Genomic DNA, 17,415 nt, shown 5'->3' on the forward strand with positions numbered 1-17,415 from the left:
CTGACATGGTCATACTCATTAGATAGGCTCATCTCTCGGCTCAATGAGAACCTCGTTGACGGCAACGTGCTCAGGTTGGCACACTGCGTACACGATCGACGAAGCAACGTCCTCGGGGTCCAGAACCTTGGCACCCGTGGGCTCGCCGTACTTCTTGATGGCCTCGGCATCGGTAGACATGCCTAGCAGCTCCGTAGCTGTGTTGCCGGGTTGGATCGAAGTGACACGCAGACCCGTTCCGGCTGTCTCGAGACGCAAGCTCTGCAGTGTAGCCTCCACAAAGAACTTGCTGGCCGAGTAGACACCCAGGCCGGGGAAGACCTTGCGCCCGGCGTCGGAAGAGATGGCCACAATGTGACCCTTTCCGCGGCTCAGCATGCCAGGGACTGTGTTCGAGAGGCAGTGCAGGAGACCCTTGCAGTTAACATCAACGGTGCGCTCCCACTCCTCGGTGTGGTTGTTTGCCATCATGGTGAAGTACATGACGCCAGCGCAGCTCACGAGGATGTCGACGGGGCCGAGTTTATCGGTTGCTGCTTGCATGAGCGACGCTACATCCTCACTCTTGGTGACGTCAGTCCTGTGGATGAGGACCTTGCCGCCGGTGCCGGCGAGCTTGGCCTTCACGGCATCTAGGGCTTCGGTGCGTCTCGCAGCGAGAGCGATGTGAGCACCCTCCTTGGCAAGGCCAGCTGCAACAGCCGCTCCAATGCCAGAAGAAGCGCCGGTGATAACGGCAACTTTACCGGCCAGGCGGCCCTTGTTGACGTGGGACGTGGCACCGTTGGCATATGTTCGGCGTGGAGGTCTTGAAAGCCAACCTCTGGCGCAGAAGTGACGAGTGTAAATCTCGAGCAGATTAATGTCAATCTTGGGACGTTGAAGGTTGTATAGCGCCAGAGCAGGCGCCGTGGCATCGTCCTTGAGAACAGTGACTGCCTGCAGACCCTCAGCGGTGGGCATACCACCACGAAGGATATCTACAGTGAAAGGCACATCGCCTGCAGTGCCGAAGCCCCTCTTCTTGGTCCAAAGCTCGACCCAGTCATCCCACGGCACGCGGGTGGTCGGGAATCCAAGCTCACTCAAGGTGTCGAAAATGAAGTTGGCGGAAACTGGGTTGGGATCGCCGAGGTGGTAGACAAGCTGCTTAGAGTCGGTATGGTTGGCAAGCGTTGTAATCGCCGCACTGACAAAGTCGGCGGGCGTCATCTCAGCAAACCAGCCATCGACGTGAGGCGCAGTCTTGAGATGCAACGACTCCACAATCAGGGCGTTCAGAAGATCCCAGGCGTTGCACGAGCCCGTCTTGCTGTGACCACTGATCGTGCCCGGTCGGTAGACTTTACACGGCATGCCACGACGAGCGGCCTCATAGACTAGCTTCTCAGCCACCCACTTGGTCTGCCCATAACCGTCAAGCAGTTTCTCAGGAACGTCGTCGATGTCGACCATGGCGTCTTCGGACCAGCCTGCCACAGATGGCGTCAGAACACCGTTGGTGGAAATGTAGTGGAGAGTGGCGCCGCTCATGGATGCCAGGCGCAAAACTTCTCTGGTGCCTCCGACGTTGGGGCTTCTCAGCGCAGCATAGGGGTACACTAGGTTGACGGTCGCAGCGGCGTGAATAATGACCTCGACACGAGAAGTAATATCATCGTAGATTTCAGGGGAGAGGCCGAGGTGCTCCCGAGACAGGTTCCCAGGCAGAATCTCCATCCTGTCAAGCAGGGAATCGTCCCAAATGCCGAGATCGATGAGGTTCTTGCGGACTCTGGCCATACCCGCAGGGCGCATATCTTCCGTAGGATCGGTGAAACGAACAAGGCAGATGATGTGCGCTGAGGTGGTTTCAACAAGAGACTTGAGAAGGAAGGCTCCAAGGTATCCAGTTGCACCGGTCAGGAGCACCGTGTTGGCATCGTTCAGACGACGCATCGAAGTGCCGTTTGCCTGGATGTCGTCAGGCAAAATAGAGTCCGCGCGGAGAACGGCAGGAAGATCGGCTTGCACGGCCGCAGTGTGACCATCGCGAGCATCGCGAATCGCTTGCAGGTGGCCTTGCAAAGTGGGTGTGCCGGCGAGAGGGGCAAGCGGAACCGGGAATCCGAACTCCTTGGTGAATCGATTCGCCAGATCGGCAAGGACGAGGGAGTGGCCTCCGATGTCGAAGAAGTCGTGCTCCTCGGTAATGGCACTATCAGGCATGTTAAGGGCAGCAGCCCAAAGCTTCTTAACCGTCTCCAGCTTTATCTTTGTGTTCTGTTCTTTCTCGCCGTTGATGGCAAGCTTGGGGCTTGGTGGCGGCGGCAGCGCTTTCAAATCCGTCTTGCCAGAGACGCCGTGGGTGGGGAGCTGTTCAAGCTCGACCCAGTATGTCGGGATCATGTAGAGGGCGAGATGATTTCCAAGAACACGCCTGGATGCAGGACTGTATCCAGACTCATCGATTACGACATCGGCCCGGTCTCTCTTATCATCGTTATCGCGTACAACATAGGCAACGAGTTGTCTCTCGAGGCCCTCTCCGTGAGATGAAACCGCGCAGTCACGCACAGCCAAGTGTTTGACAATGGCATTCTCCACTGCACCAGGTTGGACGGTGTAGCCACGAGTCTTGATCATGCCACCAGCTCGGCCAGTGATTTCCAGAAGCCCAGAGGGAAGTATGCGAGCAAGGTCACCTGTACGGTACATGCGAGCTCCAGCCTTCTTGTCGAAGGGGTCTGGTTGGAAAGCCTTCGTGGTGGTCTCTGGCAGGTTCAGGTAGCCTCTGGCCAGGAGGTCACCACCAACGTAGAGCTCTCCACTGACGTTAGTGCCAACTCTGTTGCCGCTCTCGTCCATGATGTAGATGTGCTCTGGGTCCATAGGTGGGCCAACGGGGCAAACGTGGGTCTCGAAGTCAACGAACGTGCGAATGTCACCGGCAGCGACCTCATGCGTCTCGCTGGCGCTGTAGACGTTCAGGAGCTTGGTTTCGGGCAAAGCCTTCATAGCTCTGCGGCAGAGATCGGTAGTTACAACCTCGCCGTTCAGCCATAGAGAGCGCAACTTGGGCAAGCGCTTGCTCAGATCAGGGTGACGAGATAGAACAGTTGCCAGTAACGTAGGCGTCATGAGTGTGTCTGTGATCTGTCGAGAGTCAAGCAGGCTGACAAGAGCTGAGGGATCGTAACTAGCACTGTCCGGAATAGCGAAGACGGTCGCTCCGCGCAAAAGGGGACGAAGCATCTCCCAGACGAAGAACACGTTGCAGGCTACACGATCGCCCGGTTGCAAGTCGCTCAGGCCAAATCTGAGGTCGTATGAGAGCACTGCGGCTCTATGAGGGTTGGCAATGCCTTTTGGCTGGCCAGTCGTGCCTGAAGAGTATGACACGAACGCAAGGCGTTCGAGGTCGTTGCTAGCGGGCAACGGGGGAAGCTCGCCGTTTGCATGGCCGTTGATTGTCGTCTTGCTGGGCTCATCATAGACGATGATGGGCACGTCCGCCTTGATGTGGCTGACGTGGGCGTTTTGGGTGATGACCACTTGTGGTTTTGCGTCCTGAATGACATCGCGCAGAAGCCCAGAGGGGTATGCGAGCTCAAGAACCAGGAAAGCACCACCGGCGCGAAGTGCAGCCAGAGAAGCAATAACATAGTCTGCACTGCGGTTCATGAGGACGCCCACAAGGCCATCTCTACCAACTCCATAGTGACGACGCAAACGGTCGGCGAGGGCCTGTGTTTCCTGGTCCAACTCAGCGTAGGTAAGAGTTCGCGACTCGTCCTCGAGAGCAATGGCATCTGGGGTGGCTTTTGCCTGCTGCTCGAAGAGCGCGGCGAGGTCCTTGGTGATGTCGAGAATGGGCATGGTAAACAAGTGTCTGGCCAAGGGAGTATTATATTGCGGCCAGTTCTTGAAATCTTGAAATGAAATGAAATAAAATAAAAAGACGTCACTTCCAAGTAGACGCGATAAGAGTGGTGGCAGAAAGGGGGGAGGACACAGACACAAGCCTGGAGAGAAAAGAGTTGTTGTAGATCCAAAAACTACTTCTAACCTCTTTTAATAACTGATGCAGGGCAACCGCAGGTGTAATTAAATCAGGGAAAGAGGTCACGAGACAAGTTGCGAGAAGCTCTTCCAACTGCGCACTAAAGGCAGTCGAGGCAAGGGAAACGACACAACCAACAGGACGGGAGGGCAAATGTGCGTGTACCTACCTTGCTTGGGCTCCATGCCCCTTGCCGGTTAGAACTCCCTCAACGAGTTGAGCCACCGAACACGTGTAGGTAGCACATGCGTAGAACCGACAGCCGTCAAGAAGCGCTCGATCGTCGGGAGGGGATACCCCAGGCCAATCCATTGCGTTCACGGACAAGAGGGAACGACCAATGAGATGCAAAGTTGCCAAATTGACTGGTAGTTTAAATGGGTCGAAGGAGTAAAGAAGGCGATAGAAACCGCCAAGGTTGTTGCATCTAACTGAGAGGTAGTGTACGGATACTATCGGTGAAGCAGTGTGGATCTGTAAGGTGTCGGCTCCCAGGTTCTTTTATGTAGCTATCAGTGATGAGAAGACAAGCCCTAACACCGCTGAGACATGAGAACCTAAGTACTTAGGCGACATAGCGCGCCTCGTTTAACGAATTCGTATCCAAAAGTTGGGTTTGGGGCAACATGGGAAAAGCCAACGTTGGGACTGCTAAAGGTGGCAGAGGCGATATCGGTCAGATGGAAAAAGCCTAAATGCGTGGGGGCCATTTTAAGCATGAACAGTGAGAGAGACTTGCAGGTTGTCATTAAAGCCAGATGAGCCCCCCGAGTTCAACCTCTGGCCTGCCAAATGACTCGCCACCACACCATCGCTGCTGACGGGTGTTGGAAGCGCCACGCCACAGAGTCGCCACAAATCGGTAGAATGTTCGGGCCGAAGTGTGGCTGAGCAGCGGCAAGGGTGCGGTCACATCCCTCCGACAGCCGTCTGTCTCGGACCCCCGCCTTTAGTTCTTCCGTTTTCGTGCCACTACACCTAAAGCGGCATTCCAAGTACGTACCCCTTCTTCCGCTTTTTCGCCATGCGGAACGCCGGATCGCGCGCACGCCCAGGTCCAATTAATCCCCCCCCCCACCTGCCAGGGTCAAGTCAAGCCAGACAGGGAACGGAGGCGATTCGGTGCCGCGGCTTCAGGATCACCCAGCTGGCTAATGCAGTTCCTGAGCTGTTCCTTGTGCCACAGCGCTGCCATCCATAGGCTGCGCTCCGTCCGTCTGGTGTTTCGAAGCCAATGCGTTGATGCCGTTATACAGCTGGTCGAGGGGCCAGCGAAACATTCGTTTCACGCTCAAGAGGGCCTCGTCACTTGATAGCATCGCATTGATGCCACTGATCTCTACATTTCTTGTATGGCCTTCCGCCTACGCCCCCAATGCCGAGCCTTTTTCTTTGCTGACTGATCGTCATGGCGTAGCCCTCCTCAGCTTCTCTAACCGCTTAGCTTCTTGGATTTTCCGCCCCTGTCCGGTCCGGCGAATCGTCACGACTCACCTTATCCGTACATATCTTGCCCAGCCCCACGTACCATACCGCCACCATGGTCGACGGAAGACACGAACGCGAACCACTCCTGAGCATCATGGAGCGACAACAGGCCCACGAGCCTGCGAACCAGGCAGAACCCATAGAGCACCCCGATGCGCCCCTTGGGGATTCCCCACGCCGCGAGCTCGAAGTCGACGACGATTCCTCCCCATCGACGCCCCGGTTCATGCAGGACGAAGGGCACTGGAAGCGGTGGAGATGGGTCCCATACCCGGTACGCCGCACCGTGAAGGCCGCCGCGAAATGGTCGAAGGGCCCGCCGAACCCGCAAGACTACAAGATCAAGCCCATACTGCCACAAGTCCAAGAGTTTCCTCTTGTCTTGGTTGACCGGTGCCTACGAAAATCCAAACACCGTTTCGGTTTCGTTTTCTTCTACGCCGCCATCTGGATCATCGCGTTCGCTCTGGTCAAGAGGAGCGAGACTTTCGCTACAGAGATTGAAGGATGGGGAGCGCCGCAGCAAATCGGATGCGGCGCAACGTATTGGGGCCGGGGAAACAATTGCGGCCTCAACGGGGCCGATTGCCGCCCATTCAACGGCAGCGGGTTCCCCTTCAGGTGCTCGGCCAACTGCGCTGGCTACATGGTCCTGAACCCGAGGGCCGTAGGAGACCAGGAGATCGTCTACGAGCCGCTCGTCGTCGGCGGACCAAGTGACAACTCAAGCTCGCCCATCTATCGTGGCGATTCGTTCCTCTGCGGCGCCGCAATTCATGCCGGTGTGATCTCCAACGAAAACGGAGGCTGCGGTGTCGTCCGCCTGGTTGGGCGACATGAGGGTTTCGTCAGCTCTGAAAGGAATGATATTCAAAGCATCGGTTTCGACTCGTATTTCCCGCTCACTTTCACATTTGAACCAGGCATCGAATGCAAGGCCCGGGACCTCAGGTGGATGCTGCTGGCGGTGTCAGTCGTTTTCACGACAGTGCTCTCTCTATTCACGGCGTCTCCCGCGCTCTTCTTCTTCTCCGTCTTCGTCGGCGTATTCTGGCATGTCGGACTTGCCTCAGACCCGCCGAATCACTACTCCGTCGCCGATCTCGTGTCCAACATCATCGGCAAATTCATCCCTGCCATGTTCTGCGCCTGGGTCATCTATGACAAAATGGGCGTCCGACGGACGCTGACTGGTCTTACCGCCCAGATCGAGAAGACCGTTCTGTGGCTCGGTGGGTGCTGGGTTGGCGCGCTTAGCAATTACACCTTCAGCTGGATCCCAATCCAGCGGCTCAATGCGCACGATCTAAATCAGCAACCAGGAGCCAAGGCCGCTTTGGCAGTCATCATCATCGTCTTGGTTGTCATCGTTGTCCAACAGGTGTGGTACTTTAGACAAGAAGGCCGTCTACTGAGGTACCTCAAGCTTTACCTACTTTTCTTGGGAGGGATCCTTGTCTGTCTAGTCCTGCCAGACCTGAGTCTCCGTATCCACCACTACATCCTGGCTCTGCTATTGCTTCCGGGCACGAGCATGCAAACGAGACCTTCTCTACTCTACCAGGGACTCCTGGTCGGTCTGTTCATCAACGGCGTCGCCCGCTGGGGGTTTGACGCTGTGCTGCAGACGCCCGCCGCCCTCCAGGGCGACGCGCAGCATGGTTCTGTGCTGCCCAGCATCCTCCCTCCCGTCATCGACTTGAGTCAGGGCATGTGGAGCATCAACTTCACATGGAACAGCCCTCCGGCGGGTGCGCAGTATGATGGCATCAGCGTCCTGGTCAACGACGTGGAGCGCTTCCGCTCGTACTTTGACGACGGTCCCGTTCCCGCGAAGAGCTTCGTTTGGACCCGCGAGAGTGAACTCGGGCTGAACGAGTATGTCCGGTTCGGCTTCATGGAAGGCAGCACGAGTTATGACTTCACCAAAGCAGGTATTTGGAACGCCGAAGGGAAATGGATAGACATGAAGCCGGGCCCCTCCATGGTCCGGGCCCGGTCTCTAGGAGACGAGGATGAGTCTGTGCCGCGGTGATTGTGTGATGTCATATAAGCCCTTTTACACTACTAGATAAGTTGCATATGTCAATTGGAATCTTTCACTGGAGCTTCATCTTCATTGGGCGCGGCGTGCTTTTTTTTTTTCATCTCTCCAGAGACTCATTATCATTCATATTTTTTTGGTCTGACTATGGAAGGTAACGTGCAACACGACCATGATCAATAAGCTTCTTGCTTGCAAGTTACCCCTTCCCTTACAATTACTTCTTCATAGCCACTAATTTACGCACCCGGGCGACGGCGGCAAAAGGGGCGGCCGCGCTCGAGCTTGTTGGGGTCGCAGGCCAGTCTGCTGTCCTCGATGCAGGTCAACTTGGCGCCGCCTGTTCAGATTTGTTAGTGGCAATGTTCTCGCGCAAGCCAAGCATTCTCTCTCCCAGAGGCCCTCTCAAGAGGTGCCCTGGAAAAGGAGGATGTGAGAGGACGGAAACTCACAGTTGTTGATGTTGTCAGGAACGCAGCGACCACTCTGGCCGTTGACGGTGCAGACATCCTCCTTCAAGCTCGTGTTGGCGATGCAGCAGGCGCCGTTGGCGACGGGACGGTTGTCATTGACACCCTGGCGCTCCATGAGGAGGGTGTTGCGGCGGACGGCGGCCATCGTGGGGTCTTCGACAGCGGCGGCGCTCGCCTGGAGGGCGAAGGCGAGGGCGAGGACGGCGGACTGGAGAGTGAACTTCATCTTGTCGTTTGAAAGAGGGATGTAGTTGGAAATTGAGCGAAAGGCTTGTGGGAAATGAAGATCAAGATTGCAAGATAAAAGAGTGTCCGTCCGGCGGGAGAAAGCAAAAGAAGTGAATGAGTGAATGAAAACTGTTGAAGGTGATGAGGATATTCAGACAGACATGGCGAGCAGGATAGGGACCTTATATACAAGATCGGGGAGCCAGACATCAGACGAAGAAGGAAATTAAGCACCGCCCCTTGTCTGTCATCCTCAATGCCCAGCCAGTCCTTCACGAAGTGTCAAACAGGCGACGCCTCCTGACGGAGGAGCCGTAACCCGAACCCATGACAAGTACGGATAGCCTATCCTGCGCAACAGGCAACTCGGCACGAGGAGCCCGAGATGGTCGCATCGGGATCCCATGATCGCCAAGGAAGAGGGCAGTTTCGGGGCGGGGCTATACTAGGTACAGAAGCTGGTCCAGTTTCTCAGGCCCCCTTTTCGCTCGTGTCTGGATATGCGCCAGAAGAGGATGGGAGGGGGGCTTCACGGAGTCAGTATCGTCTCGTGTCCCAGAAGAGCATATTTCAGCCCCCCCCCCCCCGGCTAACCCGAAAAGGCTGGAGAAGCTCAAGGCTTCATGAGACGAACGTGGGGCAAAGAGACACGGCAGGCAAATAACATTGGACGGGGGTGCCCTGCTCCTAATTGCTGCTACCCCCCATCTCCATCTCTCGTGTCTGTACGGATACAATCACAGGTTCTATCCCACTCTTCTCTTAACATCCTCCTTTCCCTCAATTGGTATAGAAACTCTCTCAAAAAAAAAAAAAAATTTGTCAAAACAAGCTGTCACGTAGGGTTAGTTAGGATAGAGGTCATGATTCGGGTTGGGGTTAAGGATAGAGTTACGGCTAGTATTAGGAGTAGGAAATTGTGAATTAGTTAGGATTCGCCGGTTTGTAGCTGGAGCCAGGATAGCAAGAGCTGGGGTATCCTCACCCATAATATTGATGGAGACGATCCGAATATAGTTTAGCTCGAGGAGATTGACCACAGGATGCGGCAACAATGCGACGGTTTGAGGTGCTGGGTTGGGGTGGAGAAGTGAAACGGTGGGCAGGGGTACCGAGGGTTTGGGTCTCAGCGGCCTGCTGGTACCGAGGGCGCCTATACGATTAAGACCGAGGTATCCGTAGAGGAGAAGTCGGGAAATCCACAGGACAAGCGACATTCGCATAATGCTTCCGAGGCTGTGTTTCCCGTTGTTCGTGCAAGTACGGATAAGTGGTGCAGCGCATCGTGGGTTGGCGATTCAGTTGCAGGTTCCGGCTTACGGACGACAGGTGTCCGCCGCGGTGCCATCTCCAGGCAATGTCTGGGTGGATGGAACACGATGTCCGGATGGTACGGCAACATTAATCAGACGAAATTTCCAACATTAAAGGATGGAACGATCTGCCGAGGGGCCCCCCCCTTCCCTGCTGGAGGTCTTAGGAGCACCGTTCCGGTGATCTGGACAACTGATCTACAGAACGTTGTACCGAGTCATACTCCGTACAGACGATCATAAACCTTTTGTCATATAGCGGCGACCAGTTTCTGCGGCAACTGTACGTGTTGAGTTGAGTTCGTCCCTACAGCACTTGGAACCGTTGACACAGAATGTGTAAGTTGAACCAAATAAGTATTTCTGTCCAAGCACGATATTTTATAAGCCTGTGAATTTTTATATGGGGGAGGAAAACGACAGCGAGCGACACAAGGCAAACAGTTCCATAACAAAAATGACCAATAGATGGCGGATCGATCTTGACATTATACTACAATGGCTGCTAGTGAATTCTGCCTGGCATCCCAATCATATATCACTCCGACCATCGCCTCAGCTGTTAAGACACAATAAGTCTCAAATCACGTCATTTGAATTATTTGAGACTGTTGGTATACGGTAGGTATGCTCCGGGGGAGGTGGTCACGTGATATTCACGTGACACACCGCCTCCCTCGGCAGTATCCACCTCACCAACAGTATACCACCCATAAGTCTAGATTCACTTTATAACTAACTAATATAACAGGAATAAGTAACCACTATATTCTATATCACGATTTGTTACGTGATCTACAGGATATCCCTCTTAGTAATTAACTAACACTAATTAGTATATAATTAATCACTAGATTACTACTATAACAGATTAGTAAGGTTTTTTTATATAAAGTAGAGAGGATTAGCAGCCTATTAGCATAAATCCTCTATAACTTAACTATTATTATTATTATTATAACTTTCTTTACTTCCTTACTTTATCTTAACTAAATCTATATTAATAATAAGCAGAAAGGAAAAAAGTAAAAAGCTACTACTAGTAATAGTAGGGCTATTAAGTTAATAAATAATAAATACCTATTCCCCTTTATATCTTTTACTATTACTATTTTACCTCTTATAACCTCTCCCTCTTTTACCTGCCTTTATTTACTATATTAATTTAATAACATAAGGTAACTATATTAACTTTAATCTTAATAAGTTAGACTTCTAAAAAGTTAGATTATATATAATATATATAATTACTATATAGTTAGACGCTAACCTCTATAGCTGCTGCCTCCTTACTACCTTTTAGTTAGATTTTATAGATTAGACTACTACTACTTTTAACGCTATAGGTACTAAGGCACTATTAACATTTTATAATTACCTTATTAATAATAAAGTCTTTATTAATCTAGTAAAAAGAAGGATTATACCTAAATTAGTAGACCTTTTTAATACTAATTTCTATATATAGACTAAAGAAGATATTACTTTTACTTACTACAAACAGCCTATTTTTAACTTATAAATAAAGAACCTTAAATTTATTAATAATATTACTAGCTAGTATATTTTACCTAAAGAAAAGTTAATAATTAAATAGGTCTTATCTACTACTTTTTTAATATTATTATAAATAGTAGCTAATATTACTTTATAAAGATAACTAACCTTATTTACCCTAACTTATTTATTAGTAGTAGATTATTACTAGCTAAAGTAGGAGTAAAAAGGCCTAACTTTACTCTTATAATAAGATAGAATCTACTAGGCACTTACTAACTTAAACCTAGTACTTAGAGGTAATATAAGCACTTTATTTATTAATACCTTATTATATAACTTAAGAATACCTTACTTTACTTTTTACTTTACTTATTACCTTACTTATTAATCTTATTATAGCTAGTATAGTAAGTAATTAGGTAGTTAGCCTATTATAATAAATAAAGTAAATCCTTAGTAGGATATACTATTTAACTTATTAAGTAACTATAAGCCTACTACTAACCTACTACCTTAAAGTATTATATAGAGATTTTAGTTATAAAGCTATAATAAATTATAATAACGTTAGCTACTATATAAGCCTAACTTTATCTTTATTTTTTCCTTATAACCCTACTTATATTAGCTAACTAACCTTATAAAGCTACTAACTAATAAAATAAAGTATAGTAGTAAGCTATATAACGTTCTTAATCTAAAGTTAAGTATTTTTTAGGATAATTATAGTAAGGTTAGGATTAAGTAGTACTAGCTTAGCCCTACTTTCTTAATTATACTAAAAGGTAAGGTATTTTAGTTCTATATTAATTATATTTATAGTAATAGTATTTATAATTTTAATAAAATAGTTAACTAAATTTATAACTACTTTAAGATATAGAAATAAATATAGACTTACTTATCTAAAGAATAAGAAATAACACTTCTTTAAGTTATATATAATAATCTTATAATAACTAAGATCTAAGCCCTTAAGGAGCTTATCTTAAAGCTAGCCTTTATTTAATAGGCTCTCCCTTTATTATACTAAAATAATAAGGTGTTAAGAAGTTAGTTACTAAATACTTACTTTAGGGTTCCTAAGTGTAACCTTTACTTATATACTTTAGCTATAATATTAAAAGGAGTATATAGCTAATTATAGTTATTTATTAGTACTACTATAAGGCGCTTTTACTATAGCTAGTACCTTACTAAATTTTTACTTTTATTACCTAATAATTAATATTAAGTAGACTATACTTACTAAGGCTAAAGCTATTATTAATAGTTTAGTAATAACTATAGTAGTAGTAATTTTTATAATAGTAATAATAGTAATAGTAGCTATAATACTAAAAAGTGTTACGTTTACTATAAGCCTAGCTACTAGTTAATAAAGCATACTACTAATAAAAGATATAAAGCGTACTAGTAATTTAAAAGTAATTATTATATTAAAGATACCTTACTAACTATATATAACACTTTCCTTACTAGCTATAAAAGCACTTATTTATAAGAAGAAGAAAATAAAAATAGTAATAATAATAAAGATCTTTAGTAGTATCTCTAAGAGGCCTACTTTATTATTAGTAATAATAAAGAATAAGATAATAGTATATTTTATACCTTAACTATATTCTTTAGAAGCACTAAGGTAGATAGTAAGGCACTTACTACTAGCCTTACTAACTAAGCTATTTATTACTAATTAATAAAAATTAACCTTAATAGTACCTTTACTAAGTTACTTAGTACTTTTTTACTAAATTATTACTTATTAGCTACTTTTTAAAGTATTTTACTAGATATAGGCGTAGTAAGTTATTTAACTATAGGCTACTTATAAGCTATTACACTATAGTAAATTTAACTATCTATAACTATTAACACTATAGCTATAGGTAAAGTAAAAATTAGATTTAGTAATAGTAATACTATTACTTTATAAAGCACTATTATAGTAAAAACTTCCTTTAGGTATATTACTTTTTATATAATACCTACTAATATACCTTTTTTACTTTACTTAGCTAATATAGATTAGCTATTAATTTAATTTAATAACCTTATAAATACTCTTTAATAAGGTAAACTTATAGTGCTAGTTATATAAAAATAGGGCTACTTATAGATACTACTTAGCCTGCCTAAGTAAAGCCTTATAAGTTATTACCTAACTAATATTAAGCTATACTGCCTTTATTAATAGTTTAGCTATCTATTAATTTACTAGCTATATAAAATCCTTTATAAGGCTAGCTATAAGGTTAGAATAAAAGTAATTAAATACTTAATAAAGTACTACTATTACTACTAAATCTATAGTAAGGCACCTTCTTGTTTTTAATTTACTTTATATAATAACTACTCTTTTAATTATAAAATTATTATTAATATAATATACCTTAATAGTAACCTTATACTTTATATAGTTAATACTACTACTACCTTTAATATAGCCTACTTTCTTTATAATATTTTAGTAAAAACTATATAAGAGACACTATATTACTACTAGATTAACGTCTACTAAAGACCTCTAGATTAAATTATTACTAATATAGGCTAGAACTTTATCTTAACTAAATTTTTATATAAGGCCTATATAATAGGCGTTAAGGTTAAAATTATCTTTATTAAAGCCTATTATAGCGTTAAGAAGGTTAAGAGATACTATACTATACTCTAATAAGTATATAAGATAATCTATAAGAAGTGCTTATTTATTAACTATAAGTCTATACTTTAAAACGCTACTAAGGTAGTTAATAATACTACTAGCCTAAATAGCCTTATACCTACCTTATTAGTGTTTAGCGCTTACCTCTATATAACTACTAACTTTACCTTTTTACTTAAGATAATCTAATATATAACTACTATTTATAAGGTAACTAAAGATCTTTATAAATATAATATAATATAGTAAATTAATAAGGCTCTTACTACTTATAATAGTCTAAATACCTTTATAATAAAGGATCTACCTCTAGGTAGTAATATCTATATCTAGTATAAAAAAGGAGGTTAGTCTAGCCTATATAAATTACTTATTACTTAAGGTAAAGACTTTACTATTAATATTAATAGCCTTTATGTTTTCTAATTTATATTAGTTAAGCTATACTATATAGTAGATAATAAAGAAAAAGGCTTAGCTAAGTAATATCCTCTATTTATCCTAAATAATAATAGTAGTTATAGTAATAAGCCTACTAAAGATACTATTATTATTATAACTAGTTTAAAGTAGTAGCTATATACTAATAATCTTACTATTATATAACCTTAATAAGCTAGGAAAATCCCTATAAGATACACTTTACTATAAGAGACTAATATACCTTATACTACCTTCCTCTTAGTAAAAAAAGAAGCTTATTAAACCTTTATAATCTAACTATATAAAAAGAGCGTTATTATAGCACTTAGTAAGCTATTTAAGTAATTAGTAGCTACTAAGATTAATAGCCTTATTATATAAGGCGTCTTTAAATTTACTATAATTAACTAACTCTAACTATATAAGTAAATTTTTAAATTATAGATTATAAATAAGGTAAAAAGCACTAATAAGAAGCCTTATAAGAAATTACGCCTTATTATTTAAGGCTATACTAATAATAGTAAAAAAGCTATTCTTACTTAATTACTTACTATTTAGTAAGCTAGCTAATAGCTTATCCTTATACTAGCTTTTTTCCTTTTTATTAATAGTAAAGTTATATAGCTATATAATATTATATAGGCCTATATTTAATTTACTTCCTACCTTAACTATACTATTTACACTAAACTTCTAGCCTAAATCTATTATAAGTACCTTAATAATACTATTATAAAGGTTATTAAGCCTTTATATAGGATTACTAAGGTAAGTATATACTAGTAGGCTACTTATAACTATTACTATAAGGAAAATCTCTAGATAGTCTTTACTATATATAACCCCTACCTTCTTTTATTATCTAGTAAAAATCTATACTTTATACTTATTAGTATATAAATAGATAATACTATTAGCCTAATAGACCTTCTATTTTCTAACTAAAAGAATAAAGAACTAACTAAAGTAAAATTTACTATAAAGAATAAGTTATTTCTTACTATTAACTAACTACTTACTTTTAATAGTAAGATTATTATAGTTATATTTACTATAAACACTTTTATTACACTTTACTAAAAAAGGTAAGAAGTAAAGCTATAATTAATTAATATAAAGTTACTTACAGCCTATTAAGATTTTATCTAGTAATAGGCATAAGGAGTATATATTACTTCTATTTACTAGCCTAAAGCGTACTATAATCTTTTTATTATAGCCTAATATAAAAAGCTAGATAATAAAGTAATTAAAAACCTTAACTATTAACTATAATAGTAAATAAGCTTACTTAACTATAGTTTATAATTTATTTCTTTAGATCTTATATTAACTAAGCTATTTATATTTATAAATAGATTATTTACTAATAATTATAATATAACTTTATAGTTAGGATTTATTATCCTTTTTATAAATAAAGAAGTTAATAATAACTAAGCTAAGTTTTCCCTTTATAGTAACATCCTTTATTTCTTATTTATAAAGTCTAAATAAGTTACTTAAAGCGTCCTTATATCTAAAGTATATAAAATAGTTATAGGTATTAATATAGCTTATACCTTATTTATAACTATTATAATAGTTACTTAAAAGCTTAATATCTTATTAATCCTAACTATTACTTATATAGACTTATATTTACTTTATAAATATCTAGTTAAGCTAAGAACTACTAAGGAGAAGCGTCTTATAATTAATATTATATTATTAAGATAGTCCTATAAGTAATATAAGCTCTATAAAGTCTAATAGATTACTAGATTTAATAATCTAGCTAATAGATTTATAAAAGTATCCCTAAATTAAGCACTTAAAGGCCTAGTTATAAATAATAATGCTAAGATATATATAAAAGGTTAGGTTATATAAGTATAATAGATTATAAGGGGTATATAGTAAAAAATAAATTATAAGTTATATAACTAACTAGACTATAATAGTAGTAGTTAAATCTAACTAATATAGGAATACACCTCTAATAGCTATAGCTAAAAAAAAACGCCCCTAAATAAGTTAGTATAAGCCTATACTATCTATAAGGAATAAAGAAAAATAGAGGATATAGGAATATATAGCATATAACTACAAGAAGTATAATACTTTTAGAGTTTTAATTTTTATTACGTTTTTAGGCCTTTTAAGGCTAATCTAGATAGCTAGGGCACTAACGACTTTTACTATAAAAGAAAAGTTACTAGTGTTAGTATACAGTAGGTATGCTTTAGGGGAAGTAGTTACGTGATATTTATATGACATACTGCCTCCCTTAGCAGTATCTACCTTACTAACAGTATACCACCTATAAGTCTAGATTTACTTTATAACTAACTAATATAACAGGAACAAGCAACCACCACATTCTGTATCACGATTTGTTACGTGATCTACGGGATATCCCTCTTAGTGATTAACCAACAGAGACAGTTGCAGAACCATCATGCAGGCTTCCAGAGCTGATAGGATCTTGTTACCTGCATCCGAGCTGGACGACAATATCCCAGCCAGTGACCCATCCCTCTTCTTTGCTCCTCATTCTTGGTGGAACCCTGAGCAGCCTAAGCAGCATTGCCCACCGCGCCGGAAACCTTACCCTGGCCGTTGCCCTTTCCATTGCCGCCGTTGTTCTTGCTCTCGGCGGCAGAGAGGGACTGGCTGATGACACTTTCCGCCTTGGCCGCCACCGCATCGTCTTTGGGCACCTCGGATGCAGCTGGGATGTCAGTGGAGGCGTCGAACTTTAGGGCAGTGACGGGCTTGCTGGCGTTGGCCACGTCGTCTGCGATGTTCTTTTCGAGCTTCTTGGGCGCTATCGAGGAAGGTGAGGTCGGCCTTATCGACGGTGGGTAGGTCTGCTGGCTGGCCGCCGAGCTTTGCGAGGGCATCCTCCTTGACGGTGCCGGCATTGCCGCCGCTGATGGAGAGCTCATCAAAGGTCAGCTGATCTTATAGTCGGATGAGCCTCATCTACGTACACTATGGCAGGAATACCAGAGCAACTCTGCACGCCTACAAGCCCGGGGGCTATAGAACGAACGCTCAGCATCGCCGCCGAAGACGCAATTCTCGTCAGACATGCCACAGTCCCCGAATATGAAGATGGGACGAAAGAGAGAGCTGGGAATAGCTTGTAGAACGGATGCGCAAGGCGTTTCATGGTGCCATCGTCCATCCTCAGATCTCCCATCTTACAGATGCATACTGAGAACGCCCCATAGCTGGACTGAGTCTGA

General features: G+C 43.6%; 4 protein-coding genes across 4 annotated transcripts; 1 reads left to right on the plus strand and 3 right to left on the minus strand.

Moving 5' to 3' along the window:
* Window positions 1–18: 18 nt before the first annotated feature.
* On the minus strand, window positions 19–3,858 carry GLRG_05027 (AMP-binding enzyme; the record flags this gene model as incomplete). Its single annotated transcript, XM_008095712.1, has 1 exon — window positions 19–3,858. The coding sequence occupies one exon, from the start codon at window positions 3,856–3,858 to the stop codon at window positions 19–21; it is 3,840 nt and encodes a 1,279-aa protein (XP_008093903.1).
* Window positions 3,859–5,582: 1,724 nt separating this feature from the next.
* GLRG_05028 (LCCL domain-containing protein) lies at window positions 5,583–7,565 on the plus strand (the record flags this gene model as incomplete). Its single annotated transcript, XM_008095713.1, has 1 exon — window positions 5,583–7,565. The coding sequence occupies one exon, from the start codon at window positions 5,583–5,585 to the stop codon at window positions 7,563–7,565; it is 1,983 nt and encodes a 660-aa protein (XP_008093904.1).
* Window positions 7,566–7,813: 248 nt separating this feature from the next.
* Window positions 7,814–8,273, minus strand: GLRG_05029 (uncharacterized protein; the record flags this gene model as incomplete). The annotated part of the gene is made up of 2 exons (XM_008095714.1): window positions 7,814–7,914; window positions 8,027–8,273. 2 exons carry the CDS (start codon window positions 8,271–8,273, stop codon window positions 7,814–7,816), a joined length of 348 nt encoding a protein of 115 aa, XP_008093905.1.
* Window positions 8,274–16,740: 8,467 nt separating this feature from the next.
* On the minus strand, window positions 16,741–17,259 carry GLRG_05030 (uncharacterized protein; the record flags this gene model as incomplete). Its single annotated transcript, XM_008095715.1, has 2 exons — window positions 16,741–17,096; window positions 17,220–17,259. The coding sequence occupies 2 exons, from the start codon at window positions 17,257–17,259 to the stop codon at window positions 16,741–16,743; spliced, it is 396 nt and encodes a 131-aa protein (XP_008093906.1).
* Window positions 17,260–17,415: the final 156 nt, after the last annotated feature.

Source organism: Colletotrichum graminicola, assembly GCF_000149035.1.
Source record: "Colletotrichum graminicola M1.001 genomic scaffold supercont1.16, whole genome shotgun sequence".
NCBI lineage: Eukaryota > Fungi > Ascomycota > Sordariomycetes > Glomerellales > Glomerellaceae > Colletotrichum > Colletotrichum graminicola.